This window comes from Nannospalax galili, unplaced genomic scaffold, assembly GCF_000622305.1.
Source record: "Nannospalax galili isolate Female #2095 unplaced genomic scaffold, S.galili_v1.0 scaffold701, whole genome shotgun sequence".
In the NCBI taxonomy this organism is placed as follows: Eukaryota; Metazoa; Chordata; class Mammalia; order Rodentia; family Spalacidae; genus Nannospalax; species Nannospalax galili.
In genome coordinates this window covers 725,078-744,417 of record NW_008344990.1, presented here as the reverse complement: position 1 = coordinate 744,417, position 19,340 = coordinate 725,078, and the positions used below count along the sequence as shown (strand labels likewise).

Below are 19,340 nucleotides of genomic sequence, written 5' to 3'. Positions count from 1 at the left end.
AAATTTACAGCCACCTTTGAAAGAGATGTATCCTTGCTCTGGAATGTGTTACTGAATATGTTAAAGCTGTAATGAAATGCTTCTAAAAAAAACTTGAAAATTAAATTTGAAAATTAAAAAAATAAATAAATAAATAAATAAAAACTCAAGGTTTAGCTCTAGATCATTTTGACCAACCACCTGTGATATTGTCATTTATAAACAGAATTAATTTTGCAATAAGAGATACAAATGGAACTAAAGACGCCTTAAATTGCTGTACTTTCTGTCTTTGTGGGGGTAAATTAGCTCAGGCATTATGTAAATGTAAAAAAAAAGTTCTGTCCTCAATACCTCCAGAGAAACTTGCCTAGTGATTTGTCGTAGTGTCAGGTGCTTCGCCATATAAAATTCTTTCTTTAGTCTAATAAAGTTTATCATGCTACAGTTTCAAATCACTTTCACTTGATATATTTAAACCTGAAATTTTGAATAGATGTGATGGCATATACCTTTAATTTCAGTACTCAGGAAACTGAAGTGTAAGGATCATGAATTTTGAGGGCAGCCTGAGCAACATAGTAAATCTCTCTATGTAAAAAAATAAATAAATAGCAGCAGCAACAACAAATACACCTGTGGTTTTCAGCCTATTAGCTATTTTTTTAAATGAAATTTCCTACCCCGGTCATTCTACCTTAGCACACATAGATAATAACATGCTGTAAAAGTAATGATGTTTGTATAATATATTAGAGTCAAAGAATGAGAAAGCTAGTTAGCCTAAAATGATCAGCTCAGAGTTTTATGACTTTCCTAATCCCTGCACTGTCCAGGCCTTCTGGACTTTTCCAGCCCTTCTGGACTTTTCCAGGCCTTATCCCTATAGGCAACAAATGAAATCTTTTCTTATGTTTTTATTTTATTATAGTATATAAAATGTATATAAGAGGTGTAAACTTGTGAGGTTCCTTCCCTAAATGATTTCCCTAACTCTAAGTGAGTCATATGCTGTTTGATATATCCTATTTTCCAGAAGTATTTGAGATTTTCTCTGCAAATCCTCACTTGTGGTGTCTATCCTGCATTAAGTCACTAATTCCACATTGTTTTAGTTACTTTCAGTTGCTGTGAAAATAAAACACTGACCGAAACCAACTTGGGCAGGCAGGTTTTATTTTATCTTACATCTCTCAGGTCACAGTTTATCACTGAGGGACCCCAAGGTAGGAACTCAGAGCAGGAACCTTGAGCACAGCCCATGGAGAATACCTGCTTACTGACCTTCTCCCCAGCCAGTGCTCAGCCTAATACAGGACAACTTGCCCAGGAATGGCACCATCCACAGTGAGCTTGTCCTCCCATATCCTTCAACAATCAAGAAAATGCCACACAAACATGGCCACAGGCCAGATCAATGGAAGAAATTCCCCAACTGAGGCTCCCTCAACCCAGGTGTGTCAAGTTGACAACTAAAGCTACCTAGCGCACACATCAGTGGTAGTGTGTGTAGTATAGTAAAACCATAGGAAAAGAAGCAAGAGGGGTAAAATGAGTTTAGGTCATGATACACATCCCTTGTGAGTTTAAGAACAAAATGAAATGGATAAACAACCTTCCTTGGTTATTATCACAGAAATATCATGGCTGATTCACATCAATTGTGACTGATTTAGTAGCACCCACAGAATGTTTAACTATTTGTTGCCTGCCCGCCTACCCATGGTCACGTTAACCCTAGGAAGCAGAGGTGACTGTCACGAATCATTTTATATGTCATACCACAACATCATATTAACTTCTACTATTCAGATGGATATAGAGTGTATTTAAAGCATGCTTGACAGTGAGAACCATAGAAACTTTCTGGTTCCTCTCTGTCCTATGACAAGTCTTCAGAAACCCCTTGTTCTGGTTTCTTGCAATCCCTGTGATAAAACACTTATTAAAACAAAGTTGGGAAGGAAAGTGTTTTAGTTTATCTTACACTTCCATACCTGGTAATAGCCTCTGTCCTAGATACTTTCTGTTTTTGTGATAATGCACTGACCAATACCAACCTGGGGAGGAATGGGTTATTTCATCTACAAGACAGATATGCTTTTCCTCTCCATTGTTCTTCATGGTATTACTTTTCCAGACTTTTCTATGCTCTGCTTAGTCTCATTTGGCTGTATTCAGTTTTTCTTTTTAAATTTTACTCTGAAAGAGAAGGTGTGTCTCAGAATTTAATGCTACTCTTCCATAGTGGAATGACTACTTTTCAATCCTTCTTTCTTCTTTTGCCTCTCAAGGATTTTGTAATTTTTTTTCTGAATTAAGATACCATTTAGTATTTTGGTCCTTCAAATTTCATGGACAACATCGTAAATGTACATACTTTCAAAAATGAATGCATGTGAAAAGACAAATATTGCTTAGCCTATAAGCCCCTGCTGTGTAAGATTTGATGGCCATTAGTCAAGTCAAAAGAAGAGAAGCTAGTCATCTCTCCTGGATTTTCATTTCACTCCCATATTCTTCTGTCCCTTTGCCATTGTGAGGATAATTCTAAATACTATAAACCCCCAGGTTTGAGATATTAAGATGATATTAAATTTCCTCCCCCATATAGCTATATTTTCTTTTTTTAATATTCTCTGGAAAAGACTTTTTGTCACTTTGAATAATGAAAACAGCTAAAAATATCATTAACAGGGAGTTTAGAAAAAAAAGCAATCAGAATCCACACATATAACAGAATGGTTTAATCTACTGAACTCTAGTCTTAAAAGGCGTATGTGTATAATTAGAGAAAAAGTATCTGTGAGATACTTGACCTTAAGTGATACATCTTTACTATAATCTCTACACTTAGGATGAATGCATCTCTTAACTCTCACCAGAGAAGTTTCATTATGCAGCAGATGGTGATTAACAGAGAAAACTGCAATTAGTCAATGTACAGAGAAGAGGCTGCAAAGTAGTTATCCCTGAATAGGACAACTATTTCAAATCTCTGCCTCCCAAGGCGCAGGGATCATTGGGGAAGAGTAGGCAGAAAGACTGTAAAAACCAGAGGGGTAAGTGACCACAAGGAAAGAGTCTTTCGGAAAGTTAGTTATTTACTCTTATGAACTTAGAGCAATTGTGACAGCAAGCACAAGTACTATGCTAATTCAAATGAGACAAAACACCAGCATAGACACAGGAAGTAGGTAAGAAATCGCAACCTAACTTAAGGAACTTTTGGCAATTGATAGCTTCTTGGAGGAGGAAAGACAGTGTCTTATAGGAATGGGACTCTTGTTGGGCCCAGTGGATGGACCCACATGAAAGGACTTTTGGAGACACAAAATCAGACTCTACAGGACTCTGGTCTTCTTGATCATTTTAATATCTGCACAGTATTCCATTAAATTTAATGTAAAAATGTATTTATTATGAAACATTAGCTTTAAGAAAATATTCTAGAGTCCTACCATCCTGTATGTAGTCAGATTCTTATTAATATGTACTTTAATTTCAACATATGTGAAAGAAAACAATTTCATTTACAGTGATAGCAATGATAATGAATAACACATTTGGGGAATTATGAAGCTTCATCGGCATGGCTTTCCATTGTCTTTTATAGACATTATTTTCTTCTGCTTTATTTCTGTTTCACATTCTATACTGGTGTTGAGCTCTAGCATCCTTGCTGCATATTGGATATATTATATTTACAGCCTTCCTTAAGTCTTACAGATGGGAAGAATGGACATCATTATTAATTAATTATGTACTGAACTTTCAGAGAGTGAACTGTCTAGGCTGGACTTTTCTGTCACTACTGTTTTTGGGATCTCTCATCAAATAATTTCTTTTGGGCCTTCACCTTTCATCAGTGACAAGGTGTATGAATTCACATGTGTATTCCCAAATGTATTCTAAATCTCTTTTCCAGTTACTCTTGGGCTTTCTTGCTAAGGTCACCTGTACTCTTTCCTGGCCAGCTACTTTAGATAGTGAAGAAATTCATTTAAAAAGTGGTTTCAAGTTTGCTATAGTGACACATACCTGTTATTTCAGTTCTTGTAGGTCCAAGGAAGGAAGATTCTGAGCTCAAGGCCACCTTGGGCTACACAGAGACCTTTCCTCAAAATAATCAAGGAAAAAAAGATTTCATGTTCTTAATTCCTGTTTCATCACTGGAACTTTTCCTGCCCTGACATCATTTCCTAGATTATTGTCAATATTAAATATTAAGAATTTGGGGGGATGGTGGACATGTATGTCACTGGTAGAACATTTGCCTAGAATATAGAAGATCCAAGTTAAATTTCTAGCACCAAGAAAGCTTCCCTTTTGGTAAATCAAATAAAGAACAGAATTTCAAAGATTTTTATTCAACCATCTTCTCGTAAAGGATCCTTTGACTTTTGAGGTTCTTCTCATAAAAATAGTGGAAAAATATGTACTTCAGAGACAATATATTCTGAGTCATTAAGAGTATAGTGAGTTCCTTTTCTAGATCTCAGGTTTTGCCTATGAAAAATGGAAATTATTACTTGCCTAGTTTGTGGAACTGAAATGAGGCTCCCAAATACTTAGGAAGTAGTCAATTCATCTGGGATAGAAGGATTATCCTCATCCTGGGTTTTTCCTTTGTCTGCAGGGCTACCTGAAGCAGTGCCGAAAGAGAAGGGACATGTTCAGTGATGAGCAACTGAAAATAATCTTTGGGAACATTGAAGACATCTACAGATTTCAGATGGGCTTCGTGAGAGACCTGGAGAAGCAGTACAACAATGATGACCCCCACCTCAGTGAGATAGGTCCCTGCTTCCTAGAGCACGTAAGCATCTTACTTTTGCTAGGTTTTAAAGATACATTAGGAAGCAATAAAGGAGTGTATGACTTTCTGGTTCTAGTCAACTGCTCTATCCTGGAGTTGTGGATGAGTTGTTATAGGACCTTGATTTTGACCCCTGACCTTTAATTGAGCTGTGAGAATTTAGGCTATGACTTGACTTAGGATTCAGTTTTCTTTACCATTTATACTACCCTCTCCCTGCCCTTTTGTGTAGTTACCATTATTTTTTTTTCTAACTTCACTTTTCTTTTCTTGCTGGGTTTAGTTCTGTTGAGAGTCAATGTTTTGGGGGGGGGAATCAATATACTCACTTCACAAGGACTCTAGAGATTTGAGAAATAAGAGAGTACATAGTTCTCAAGAAAGTAGGCCCTGAAAGGTATTTAAGGATCAGCATTATGGTATAATATCCCAGTCAACACTCATCAAAGAAGCTTTTATTTGCACCAGATGGAAACTATTTCCAAGTACCTCAACTGGTCATATACAGACATTGTCTATGAATTGCCTAGGCCTAAATGACACATCTACAATGCAACTGCTACACCTAAGACTCACAGAACATAGAACAGGGGTAAAGAGGTCGCTAATGAATCTCTCAGTTCTCATTAATGAAGCCATGCAACAGAGGACCAGGAACACAAAAGGCCACAAATGGCCAAAGCATAGAGATTAAGATTCTGCAGAATGCTGGTTCTTAGACAGGACTCTTGTATTAAACTTCACCCACCCAGGGCTCAGAAACCATTGTACAAAAGGGGATGGAAAGATTGTAAGAGCCAGGGAGGAGGTGCACGACTATATGGAAATAGAGTCCTACAAGCTCCTGGGACCCTGCTCATATGAATCTACATCATTGGTGCCATCATACGCAAGTCCATGCAAACTCAGGCAGACAAAAGCCCAACATAGAACTGGGGAAATGGACAGCTGACCCCAATCTTAGCTGAAGAAATACTGGCAACTGATGGCTGCTAGGTGAGGAAGAGTTGGTCTTCCTAAAGTGAGGGACTCCAGGTAAGGTAACTACACCTCAGTAGATGAACTTGCACTGAGGAACATCAGGGGATATGAACTTGACACAATAGGCCTTAATACAAATGACAGAATGTATGAATTCCAGTGGGGGGGTATGGGAGGGTACCAGTGGGGACAGAGGTATAAAGATGATTAAGATTGATTGAGATGTTCTGTATGTAATGCACAAAAATTCAATAAAAACAAATCAAAGAAAGAAGTAACAAGTGTAAGAAAAGTGGCCATGTGTTTAGAGAAACCAAACCAGTGAGAATTTGAGAACTGTGCGTGAAGTTACTGGGTAACTTCAGATCTATATATTACCCTATTTGAGCTTCAGTTTCTTCATATACGAAGTGAGAAAATTTCACTATAATACCTTTGTGGTTCTCTCTTTTGTGTGTCATTTATAAGCAACATTGACAAAGTAGCTTTTTGAATAAGTGATATATAAGCATATTGCAAATTCAGATGACATTCTGAAAAACAAGTTTATGGCAGACTGGGATTTTTCTGCTTTGTTTATGGGAAGATGTTTTGAAGAAGTCCCCCAGACCACTCTCACATTCAGTGATTTGCTAAGAAAATTCACATGATTTTGTACATAGCATATGCCTGACTGTAATTTATCATAATGAGATGACTAAAACAAATGAGCAGACACCAGGCACAAAGTTCTAAGAGTAGAATAAAAGTCTGCCAGAAAACCTAATTAAAGAATCTTTGTGTAAGGCTTCATGGGAGATTGATTATAGTATTATCCTTTGCATACCATGCACCAAAACTTTCTGAAGGAAAGCAAATACGTGAAATAAAACACATTGTTTATACTCTCTATGCACAATGAGCTATTCTTACCTAGACATAGGGAGAATGTTTATGATATTCAAGTTCCATAGTGCTTACGAAGAGCAAACTTTTCAAGGACGCCCTTCTAAGTATAGCATTCTCAGGCCTAATATGATAAGTCTTCCTGCACGGGATATTAACTGGCCAACAATTTCAGGTAGTACATGAGTTGCTTTGTAAAGTTTAAACATGTCTGTTACCTAGTAGTTCCAACACTAAAATTATAGCCCAGAAACACTCTCACAGGATTAGAATGATCATATGCAAAGCTGTTGATTACATGCAGTGCTGTATCATGGAGTAAAGTTAGAACTGAAAAACATATAGCATGTGCTTATTCTGTATTACCTAGGAAGAAATAGTAAGCCAGATATATGTGATTTATATAAATATATCGATATCAGTCACATAGTGTTGGAAGGGAAAGGAGAACATGGAAAAATGTCCTCAACTAGATTGTCCTTTGCATTGTGTGTATTATTAGCATGCTTTGGCCCTATCCATTAGATGTCAACGAGCAGTTCCCTTCCACCAGTTAATATGTTACAGGTGCTATAGGGAGTAAGAAGAGATACTGAGGCTTACATTTTTCCTTGGAAGTAGTTTATTCATGCTAACACCTGACTCTGTGTATTCATTAGTTTGCCATTACAGTTCAGTTTCTTTGTCTCCCATATATGCTAACAACACATATCCTGATTGGGTGTTCTGTGCTACTAGGCAGACTTGTGTACTCATACTCAGTCACAGACCACACTGCATTTCTTTTTCTTTGTTTTGGGGTTTCCTACCACATTCCTTCCTTTGATACTCAGAGCCCCCTTAAGACCAAAGTGCATCAACTTGCTTTAGGATTTTGTGTGAGAAAACAAACTATAATGCAATAAATTAAAATTGACAGGTAAGAAACAAAATTAAGGCATAGGTACTGGGCTGGAGTGACAGCTCAGCAGTTAACAGCATTTGCTACTCTTCCAGAGGAAACAGGTTTAGTTCCCATCACCCAAATGGCAGCTCACAACTGCCTGCACACAAGTGGCACACATACATATACTCAGGCACGCACACATGCACATAAAAATAAAACTAAATAACATTTAAAAATAAGAGTACTGAAGAGAAAGGCAATATAGTTTGAAAATGTTTCTGACTATAGACATTTCATTTATTTTTAAAATTTTAATTAATATTGCCTGACTTTTTCATTCTTCAGTACTCATTAGTAATACATTATGATAAGATGTAGGAATTTTTCCAGTTGCTGTTGTTTCAATTAATCATTGATGCATGGAATTATATAACATCCAGTTGTAATTATGATGCCTAAGACTATAATAAGTGAACTCCCTTTTTATTTTTTTAAACTATTATTTCATAAGATTAGAAAAATGGTAATTTATTACTGAATTTTTGGCTAACTCTTTAGGCAAAGTAGTTCCTGAAGAGACTGTAATTTTTTAATCAGGAACTGTATTACTGAGAATAAAATTACATATTCCATCAGTCATAATACAAATACCTTTCTTATTTAGCATTGAGGGTGATCCTGTTCTTCCAAGTCATTTAGCTGGTGCCATCCAGCTCACTAGATATACCTTAAAAACATTTTTAATGTAGCTGATAAGTCTTTGTTGATTAATTTACATTCTTGTTTGTTGTTGACCACCAGAATACAGTCTGTTTGAAACCAACTCACAGCTATTTGGTTTCTATGCTTAACCATGTGTAATGTCCCTGAGAACACTTATAGGGTCAATGTGGACATTAAAGGACTGGGTTAATAACCTCAGCCCTGGGATTAGTTTCACTAGGAGGAGCAGTTGTGAAGGCCAGGGTAAAGGGTATAACCAATTGAACTTGCACGCAGGTCCCCTACCAGTTGGGTCTTGATCAAAGGTACCCCTATCAACAGTATCACCAGATACCAGATCAGGATACACTGAAATCAGAATAGCTGCTATTATCCCCTTTGTTGCTCCAGACGTTCAGTTTGTGGGTTTAAACTTCCCAGTCTCTCATAGACTGAGAGAATATATCTCCTCATGTGACACATGAGGAGTGATATTACTCTCCTTGCTGATAAGAAGGTTGTGAAGGACTGGCCTATATGGCCAGGAATAATTCTTATTGAGCACATGTACTACAAATTTAACTTCTCTTACCCAAGTATTCAATTCTCTATGTTTAGTTTCTATTTCTAAGGTCAGTGTGTGTGTGTGTGTGTGTGTGTGTGTGTGTGTGTGTGTGTGTGTTCCTGAATTTTAAAATTTTATGATAAAGGCTAATGAGGTTTTAGTTACATTAATCATTAAACTTATAAGAAATGAATGTGGAGCAACTTTCTGGAAACTTGCTTACCTTGTTTGTAAACTCTTTATATCCTGTATAATAGTAATTTACTTTTCATACATTAGACATTAGAGATGGAGCCTCATCAGTAAATGGGGAGATTTCAGGTGGGATTATTTAAATAGATTTTCTTTTGGCTTTTGGCCTAGAACTATTTTTCTAGATTAAAGTGTTATTGTTATTATTTCATAACACAAGTAAATAATGAGAACCACACATTTAGCAAAACTGAAAAAAGTTTATGTATTATGCCCTTGGGTAATAATATGTCATCAGACTCTTTTTACAATGAATTTTAAACATTCCTTAGATGACCCATTGGGGAAAATCTCAGGATATTATTTGTACATCCAAGAAAATTCTCTTTGTTTCTCCATATGATAAAACTAAACATGCATCAAACTGAAGAGTTAGAGGAAATAATGTTTTAGTTATATTAATTACCAAGTTATTTTTTATTTCTCCCCATAATAAGCAATTTAAAAACAGTTTCTTCTTAGGCTTAATTTCAAAGGCTCTCCTTCTTGGTGGTGAGACTGTCCATTTTTCCTGGTCACTTGTAGGCATGACCTTCTTCTACTGTATCTGATCTGTTTCAGCCATGTGAACTGTGGTTTTGGTGGTTAACAGACTCGAAAAAAGGCTCCCTCCAATGTCAGTTCCAATTTGTTTTCTTTTCAGTTTTTTTTTTTTACCAACATTTAGTTCCCTGGCTGAAAAGGATGGTTTGGAAATTTGAGTGAAGGAATCCGAATGGGAAGGCTTTATATCTTAAGAGAAAGCAAACATTACTTTTGGAAAGATAACCATTTTCAAAACATTAATTCTCCCAATCCATGAACATCTGAAATCTTTCCATGCTCTAATGCCCTTTTTCAATTTGTCCTTTCATGTCCTGACGGTTTCACTATAGAGACTTTCCCATCTTTGGATAAGGTTCTTCCTAGGTATTTTATTTTTAAATTATTATGAGTTGACTATTTCCCCTATTTTTATTTTGACAAGTTCATTATTGACAAATAACGAACCACCAGATTTTATATCTTAGTACTTTGTTGTAAATATTTATCATGTCTAAAGTTTTCTTGTTGAGTTTTTAGGGTCCTTGAAGGACTGGTAAAATGGTATCCTGGTAGACTTTTCCTTTCCTATTTGTAGCATACATATTTATTTATTTTTGTTTCATTCTTTAGTTATCACATCAAGCACTAATTGAATAACAGTGGAGAAATTTAGCTCCTTTTCCCATTCCAGTTTTTAAAGGAAATACTCTTTCAATTTTTCCAATTTGTTATAATGTTCACTATCAGTTTGTCCTATGTAACCTTTATTATGCTAATGTGTGTTTTTCATATTCCTAGATTTTAAAGAATTTTATCAAGAAATTTCAAATTTTGGACTTTGCTGAAAATACTTTTCTTCATTAATTTAAATGATCATCTGATTTATTGATTTGTGTATGTTGAACCAAACTTGTCTTTGTGTAATGAAACAAGCTCAGTCATGGTGTAAAAGCCTTGATTGATATTGAATCTGGCTTCCAAGAATCTTATTGAGCATTTTATACCTATCTTCATTAGGGAGATTGGTCTATTTGGGGCACATACACACACATGCATGTGTGTGTGTGTCTGTGTTTGTGTGTGTGTCCTTATTTCTTTAGGTATCAGGCTAGTAGCTTTGTAGAATGGGTTAAGTAGTGTTCTTTCCCTTCTGTTTTATGAGACAGCTTGAGAAGCATGAGTGTTAGCTTTTCTAAAAGATTTGGTGGAATTCAATAGTCAATCTGTCCATTCCTTTGCTTCTCTTTATAGGAAGACTTTATGTTATTGTGTTTCATTTTCATTTATTGTAATGAGTGTACTTATGTTGTACTTATCCTCTTTTTATCTTTAATAGCATACCAAGAAGAAAGGTTCTTTATGGCATTTTTATACAAACTTAGTTTTGGTTGGACCTCACCCTCTCACTTCCTCTTCCCCATCTCCCTGCCCCAAAAATACATTTATGACATTTCACTCCAGTGTTTCCCCCTTCCACTTTCATATTATGTGTATTCTAGTACCTTCCCTACCCTCCTCCCTTAAACCCCCCCACCATGGTCTCGTTTCTTGATTCCTGGACTCTATATACAATCTTTCCCCCCATAAAAATACATATAAAATTAGAATCTAGGACCTTCACAGAAGAGAGAAATTTGGATTTTGGAGCTCACGTGACCTCATTTAATACAATATTTCTAGTACAATACATTTTCCTTCAAATTTCATAATATTTTTACAGCTGAATAAAACTTTGTGTATGTACCTCATTTTCATAGATCATTCCACAGTTGATGGATATCTAGGCTAATGTCACTTCCTTGCTAAGCTGCATATATAGTGGTGGTAAACATACATGTGCAATTATCTCTTTGGTAGGATACAGAGTCCTTTACATGTATACCCAGAAGTGGGATAGCTAGCACTTGTTCTATTTTTAGGTTTCTCAAAAATTCCATTGTGGTTTTCAGTGACTATCCAATTTGCATGCCCACCAACAGTGAATAAGGGTTTCCCTTTTCCACATATTCACCAAAATTTTGTTTTTATTTTTATTTTTATGATTTAATACCCAATTTATTCACTTTATAAAATATAGAAATGAAAATTTTCAAGTATTATGTCCATTCTGAAACCAAAAAGAGATCATTCAATTTATGTTGAATGATTAATTCTGTTCTTTATTATTCAATTATATTTTATTTCCTTATGTGATTCATTTTGGGGGAGTGGAGGGAGCAAATAATTTATTTCATCTTACACTTTACAGTCCATCATTGTGGTAAGTCAGGGTAGGACTCAAGACAAAAGCCTGGAGGCAGGAACTGAAGCAGAGACTTTGGAGGAATGCTGCTTACTGGCTTGCTCACAGGCTCAAATGACCTAGCTATCTTTAATTTTTTAAATTTTATTTTGGGACTGGAAAGATGGCTCTGTGGTTAAGAGCACTGGCTGCTCTTGCAGAGGACCCAGATTCAATTCCCAGCACCCACATGGTGGCTAACAACTGTCTGTGAGTCCAGTTCCGAGAGAATTCAGTGCCCTCGTCTGACCTTCGTGGACATTGCACAGCATGGGTGCACTTGCATACAGGCAGGCAATATACTCATACACATAAAATAAAAATAATAAATAAAATTTTTCAAAATGTTTTTGTTTTGTTGTTTGAGGGTCTAATTGATCACCCTAGTCAACAACTACATAAGGGGAAATACTATTCCTGGCTGAACTTTTTTTTATTTACTAAACTCTGTTGCTTGATAGACATATTTTCATTCCCCAGCCCCATTATTTGGTAACTCTATTTAAACTTTTGTATATATGCACACATATATAGTTTAAGAAGCTTCTATAGTAGTAGGTTTACATATGCATTTTTCCAAAGACTGTTAATGTTAGTTATGCATCTCCATATTTACTACTCTGTCTTCCCCTCCCATTCTCCACCTATGTAACACTTCCTATTCTGTTATTCCTTTCTCCCTCTTTATATCACTACATACCTAAAGATTTAATGCTAACATCTAGATATGAGAGATAATATGTGATGTTTGTCTTTCTGCATGTAGGCTACCTTACTTATGATTTCTTTTTACACCCATTTATCTGCAAATTTCATAATCTCATTTTCTTAACAGATGAATAATATTTTATTGTGTAAATGTACTATAATGTCATTATCCATTCATCATTTTATAGATATCTAGGTTGTTTTCATTTCCTGGTTATTATGCATAGAGCAGCAATGAACACAGATGAGCAAGTATCTCTGTAGTAGGATATGTAGGACCCTTTGAGTCCATGATGAAGTGTGGTATGGCTACATCATGTGGTATATCTCCTTCTAGCTTTTAAAGAAAACTCCACACTCATTTCTGTATTGGCTGCAACAGTTTGCATTCCAACAAAGGGAATAAGTGTTCCCTTTTCTTCAGATCTTCACCAGCATTTGTCTTGATTTGTTTCTTAGATCTTAGCCATTCTGACTGTGTAAGAGGAAATCACAAAGTAGTTATAATTTGCATTTCACTGATGGATAATATGATGAAAATTAAAAACACAATTTATTGAGAATTTCATACATGCATATAAGGTGTTTTGATCAAATCCATGCCTACTCCCTCCCCTCCAACTCCTCCCATATCTCCCCATCACTTTTTTTCTGATAACTCCATGTACTCTTTCTTCTTCGTTTATTATTTTTTATGGGGCTTTTGGGTGCTCTAACATTCCCCCTCTTAAGAGGTAACCCTAAAATCTTTTAAGGATTAGATACAAGCTCCCAAGTACTTTTGACAATTTTGGCCTTTGGAATGGAGTACGTTGCTAAGAGGCCCAAGAACATTGTGACTTTTAGCTAAGAAACAGGCTACTTTGGGGGAGGGGCTTTTTATCCTAACTGCCTAGCCAGTTCCTACCTTCTATTCTTATCACACCATCCGCTGAAGAGGCTACCCAGCTTGCCCATAGGGAATCAGGACACAGACCACTCTGGCTTCTTCCATGCTGAACAGGGGTGCAGGGTGAAGCAATTGGAGTACCCCTTCAGTGGGTCTATCTAAAAGACTTCCAAATTACATAACTTATCTGTAGAGGGAAAAGAAAGTCCTTGACTGGTGAACAGGAACTGTGAAGGAGAAGAAAAGGGAAGAGTAATTAGCATTACAAGTTCTAGACAGGGAGCTAGAAAAAAGTCAGAACAGGGCAATTTTCAAATGTTCATATGAGAGTCCATTGGACTTTCTTGACAAAGGCTTCCAAAAGCATCCCTCTATTGGGTTTCTCTTCATTTTTCTTTCGTCTTCCAAGGCTGGACTCTAGAGTGATGGATTCAGGATTTACTTTCAAGTATTTCTCAGCCATTTGCATTTCATTTTTTGATAATTATTAAGTTCTTTGCCCCAACTTTTAATTGAATTCTTTGGGGTTTTTTTTTTAGTGTTTAATTATTTGAGTTCTTTATATATTCCACATACTAACCTTGTATTAAATGTATAGCTGGCAAAGATTTTGTCCCGTTTTGTAGAGTGGCTGTTCACTTGAATGGTGGTTTCCTTTGCTGTACAGAAGCTTTTTAGTTTCATGAGGTTCCATTTGCCAATTGCTGGTCTTAAAGCCTATGCTATCAGAGTTCCATTCAGAAAGTCCTCCTCTGTGCCTATAAGTTCCAGTGTACTCCCTACTTTCACTTCTAGATTCAGTGTATCAGGTCATATTTTGTGGTTCTTGATCCATTTGGAATTAAATGTTCTTCAGGAATATAGATGGGGTATAGTTTCATTCCTGTACATGTACGTATCTAGTTTGACAAGCGCCATTTGTTGAAAATGATGTCTTTTTTTCCAATGTGTATGTTTGGTACCTTTGTCAAATCAAGTGGTTGTAAGTGCATCAGCTTAACTCTGTACCCTTTATTCTGTTCCATTTATCAATGTGTGTTTTTGCTTATGTGCCAGGCTGTTTTTATTATTAGAAATCTGTAGTATAATTTGAAATCAGGGATGATGATTCCTCCAGCCCTAATTTTATTGTTCAATATTGTTTTTGCTATCTTATTTTTTTATGTTTTCATGTGAAATTTGAGATTATTTTTGCAATTTCTATGAATAATTGTGTTGGAATTTTAATGGGGATTGCATTGAATTTGTAGATTCTCATAGGATGGCCTTTTTCACAACATTGATCCTACTGATCCATGAGATTGGGAGGTCTTTCCATATTATGGTATCTTTTTCAATTTCGAACTTTAGGATTTAAAATTTTTATTAGACAGATCTTTAACGTTCTTGTTTATGTTTATTCCAATATATTATTTTGAAACTACTATTAATGTAATTGTTTCCTTTATGTCTTTCTTAATATGTTTGTGGTTATATAGGAAGACTACTGAATCCTGTGTCTTAATTTTATATCCTGCTACCTTGCTGAATGTGCTTATTGTTTTTAGGTATTTTCTGGTAGAATTGTCAGGGTCTTTTATGTTTAGAATCAAATTATCTGCAAATAAGGAGAATTTGACTTCTTTTTTTCAAATTATCCACTTTATCTACTTTACCTGTTTAATTGATGAAGGTAAAACTTTAAGTGGTATATTAATCAAGAATGCAGAGAATGGGCACATCTGTCTTTTTCCCGTTTTTAGTGGAAATGCTTTGAAGTTTTCTGTTTAACATGATGGTGTATGTGGGCTTCCTGTATCCTGCCTTCATTATTTTGAAATAGATATTATCTATTCCTAGATTCTCCATGTTTTCATTGTTGATCTGAATATGTATTCTTAATAATAAAAATGCCACAAACAACTTCAACCTTACGTTGTCTTGAATTTTCCTCTATGAAAAAAATTAGTCCCCCATGAAGAGATGTTTGATTTTATAAATTACCTATTAAAGGTCTTTTATATGTAATGTAATAAGATGATTATGTGTTTTCTGTCACTATGACTATTTATATGGTGGAGTATGTTTTCAGATTTATATAGGTTGAACTATTCCTTCATCTCTGGGAAATAGCCAATGTGATCCTGGAAGATAATCTTTTTTATGTGTTCTTGAATTCAGTTTGCAAATACTGAGAATTTATGCATCCATGTTTAAGTATTTAGAATGAGATATGTCCCCTATAGGCTCAAATATTTGAATACTTGTTCTCCAGTTGGTGGTGCTATTTAGTGTAGGTCATTGTACTTTTAGGATTTGTGGACTTGTTGGAGGAAGCAAGATACTGGGGTTGACTTTGAGCTTTCTTAGCCTCATCCTACTTTCACTTTGATTTCTTTCTGATTTTTTTTGGTTAAAGATGTGAGATCTCAACTTCTAGGTCATCCTGCCATGCCTTCCTGCTGCCAGGCCTTCCCCACAACTATGTATTCTTTCTCTGTCCCTCTGTAACCATAAATCAAAATAAAAGTTTTCCATAAGTTGCTTTTGGTCATGGTATACTATCTAGCAATAAAGTAACAAATGCAGAAGTTTGTACTAGAGACTAGGCTGTTACTGTCAAGAACCTGACCATGTTGAGGTTTGGAGGAATGTGGAAGACTTTGAAACTTTAGACTAGAAAAGCAATTGAATGCTGGAATCAGAGCTTCATGGATGTTCTAGTGGGAGCCTGAAAGACAGCAGTGTTGAGAGTAATACATACTCATGATATTTCAAAGGTTACAGGGTCTCTATTAGTCACTGGGCTATAGGCCATTCATGTGATATTTCAGCAAAGAATATGGCTGCCTTCTGCATCTGTCCTAAAATTTTACCTGAGCCTAAATCTAAACATGATAGAGTAATTTCTTTCACAGAGGAAATTTCAAGACAACATAAGGTTGAAGCTGTTTGTGGCATTTTTATTATTGAATATACATATTCACATCAGCAATAAAAAAAGAGCAACCGGGGCAAAGAGAAATGCAAATTGTTCAGTTTAGAGAGAAAAAAGAGCTAAAAAGTTTAATGTTGCATCCAAGGCAGGTTCTGGAAAAGGAGACTATAATTGTTAAAGATATTAGTACCATTAAAGAGAGGCAATTTTCTCTACACCTGAACAATGGGAAGGGTGTCCTCAGATCAACACCCCACTCACTTAAGCTTCCAACTTGGAAAGAAAAAAAGACTAAGGAGTTTTCTGCTCCTACAAAACAATTACATAGCAGACTTTCTGCAAATGTGATTCAAGGAAGTAAGGGTATTTCCCAAGCTGGCAGCTGAACTTGGCAAAGATGTCCAAATGGTACTAGATGTAGAAACATAAAAGATGCAAAACTGATGGGGTCATGGGCTCTTCCTCCATAGTTTCAGTGGGCCACTGAAAGCAGGCAACCTTTGACAGTGCTGAGGTCTCTATGAAAAGACTCTGAGAGTCTAGGAGGCCCCGAGGAGCTGCTGTGTGAAGCCTGGGTTGTGGTAGAAAGACTGAGATTTTGGAGATGCCAGAACCATGAGCCATCTGCCACAGAAAGCTATATACAGGGAGTGTAACTGGCCCAAGACAGAGACATATGTTTAAGACAGCAAAATTGGAAGTTTAGAGCCACTTAAGCCCTTTAAAAGTATGTATCAAGGTACATAATGTGGTGTTTGCACTGCTGGGTTTGAACCTTTATTTGGTCTGGCATTTCTTCACCATGCTGTAAGCAGAAATTAATGGGCTATAAGAGTAAGCATAAGCATCAGTAAGACAGTAGTCCTGAGAGTAATGTGGACTGTGGAGACAGAGTTCAAGAAGTTTCAGTAAGGAACAGATCTTAGCAACTGAACTAGAGGCCATTCTTGTGATATTTTGGCAAAAAAAAAAAATCTGCTTTCTGCTCAGCTCCTGAAGACTTGCGTGCGGCTAAATTAAAAAGTGGTGGACTAATTTCTTTTGTAGAGGAAGTTTCAAGACATACTTCCATTGAATCTGTGGCTTGGTTATTACTGGAAATTCATGCAGATCTGTGACAAAAAAGACAGTGGGTCAGAAATAAATACAAAATGTGTAATTTGGAGAGGAAAAAAATCACTAGAAAGCTTAATGTTGCAGTCATCTCTTTTTCTGGAAGAGAAGCTTTAATTGATAAGGAGATTAGCATCATTAAGGAAAACCTCATATTATAAATTCAGATAGTGGGAAGAGTGTCCTCAGGGCAAGACCTGACCCAGATAGGCTTCCAATTTGTGAGAGGGGAAAGTCTAAAGTATTTTCTGCTGCTAAGAAATTATAACATATAAAAGCTGCTGGTAATGTGGCCAAAAAGAGCCAAGTTTCATTACAAGCTTGCAGTTGAATTTGGCATTGTTGTTCACATGCTGGATTTAGAGGCATGAAAAATGCAAGAGTGAGGGAGTAATTGATTAGTCTCCACAGTTTAAGAGAGCCACTGAGGCCAGACAGCAAATAGTACAGGAATGTCTGAGTAAAACAGACTCTGAGAGGCCAAGCGATCCTGACATGCCATTGTGTGAAGTTGTAAAGGTGAGTGCTAGATCTCAGTGGAGTCCCTCAGATGTTGGAGATATCAGAGCCATGGGATATTTGCCAAGGAGAGCTGCATATTGGTAATGGAACCAGCCCAAGAGAGAGGTTAATGTTGCTGACAGAAAAACTGGAGGAGCAAAGCCACATAAGCCCTTTGGAACTATGCCCAGATATTAGACAGGAGTTAAACAATTTGATGTTTGCCTTGATAGATTTTGGTCTTGCTTTGGTCCTCTATTTCCTCAGTTGGCCACCATTATTCCCTTTTGGAATGGGAATGTATGTTCTGTGTTGTTGTATGTTGTAACTATATAATTTGCTTTTTTATTTGACAGGTGGTTAAGAGATTGCCTTGAATCTCTAAAATTATTTATACTCTGGACCTTTGGACAATGCCGAGAGTGTTAAAAAGTTTGGAAATTTTAAAAGTTAGACTACATACATTTTGCATTATGTTATGGCATGAGTCTATGGGTATCAATGAATGGAAAGTGATGGTTTTGAAAGAAAAATGTCTCCCATAAACTCAAAAATTTGCAAACTTGGCTCCCAGTTGGTAGTGCTTTTTAGAGGAGTAATGGAAGTTTTTGGGTGAAGTTTGTCACTGGGGACAGACTGAGAGTTCTTAGGCTTGCCCTACTTCCAGTTTGCTCTCTCTGCTTCATGTTAATGGTTTAATGTATGAGCTCTCACCTTCCTGCTCTAACTGCCATGCTTGCCTGATGTCTTGCAGTCCTGCCTCATTATAGATTCTCCTTCTGGAACCATAAATAAAAGTAAAGTCTTTGATATATAAATTGCCTTTGATCATGGTGTACCATAAATTTTGATACATTTTGTTTTCATTTATATTTAATTGTAGGAATTTTTAAAAATTTGTTCCTTGACCCAGTTATCCCCAGTCCTCTTCTGTTTTTAGTTTCCATATGTTTGTGTACTTTTTTGCATTTTCTATTGCTGTTGCTATCTAGTGTTATTCCATTGTAGTCGGATAGAATGTAGGATGCCATTTCAATTTTCCAATTTTTATTGAGACATGCTTTGTGTCCAAGTACGGAGTTGATTTTGGCAAAAATTACATGGGCTTCTGAGAAGAATGTGCATCATTTTATATCTCTTAGATTCATTAGATTTATGATGTCATTTAACTCCATGATTTGTCCATATAGTTTTTGTTGTATGACCTGTCTGTTGGTGAGAGTAGGGTATTAAATTTTCCCATTATCACTGTCCTGTGGTTAATTTATATCTAAGAGTTTTTTATATCTAAGAGTTTTTATATCTAAGAGTTTTTCTTTGATGAAATGTTATCTTCT

The 19,340-nt window shown here is 36.1% G+C and overlaps 1 protein-coding gene across 7 annotated transcripts in view; it reads left to right on the top strand.

The window, feature by feature from the left end:
• Arhgef9 (Cdc42 guanine nucleotide exchange factor 9) overlaps positions 1-19,340 on the top strand; it is a 200,284-nt gene that overhangs the window by 117,611 nt on the left and 63,333 nt on the right. For all 7 annotated transcript variants that reach the window (XM_008841251.3, XM_008841254.3, XM_008841253.3 and 4 more), the window contains one exon: positions 4,619-4,798. In XM_008841251.3, coding sequence (XP_008839473.1) covers positions 4,619-4,798 — 180 coding nt within the window. The remainder of the gene's footprint in view (positions 1-4,618; positions 4,799-19,340) is intronic.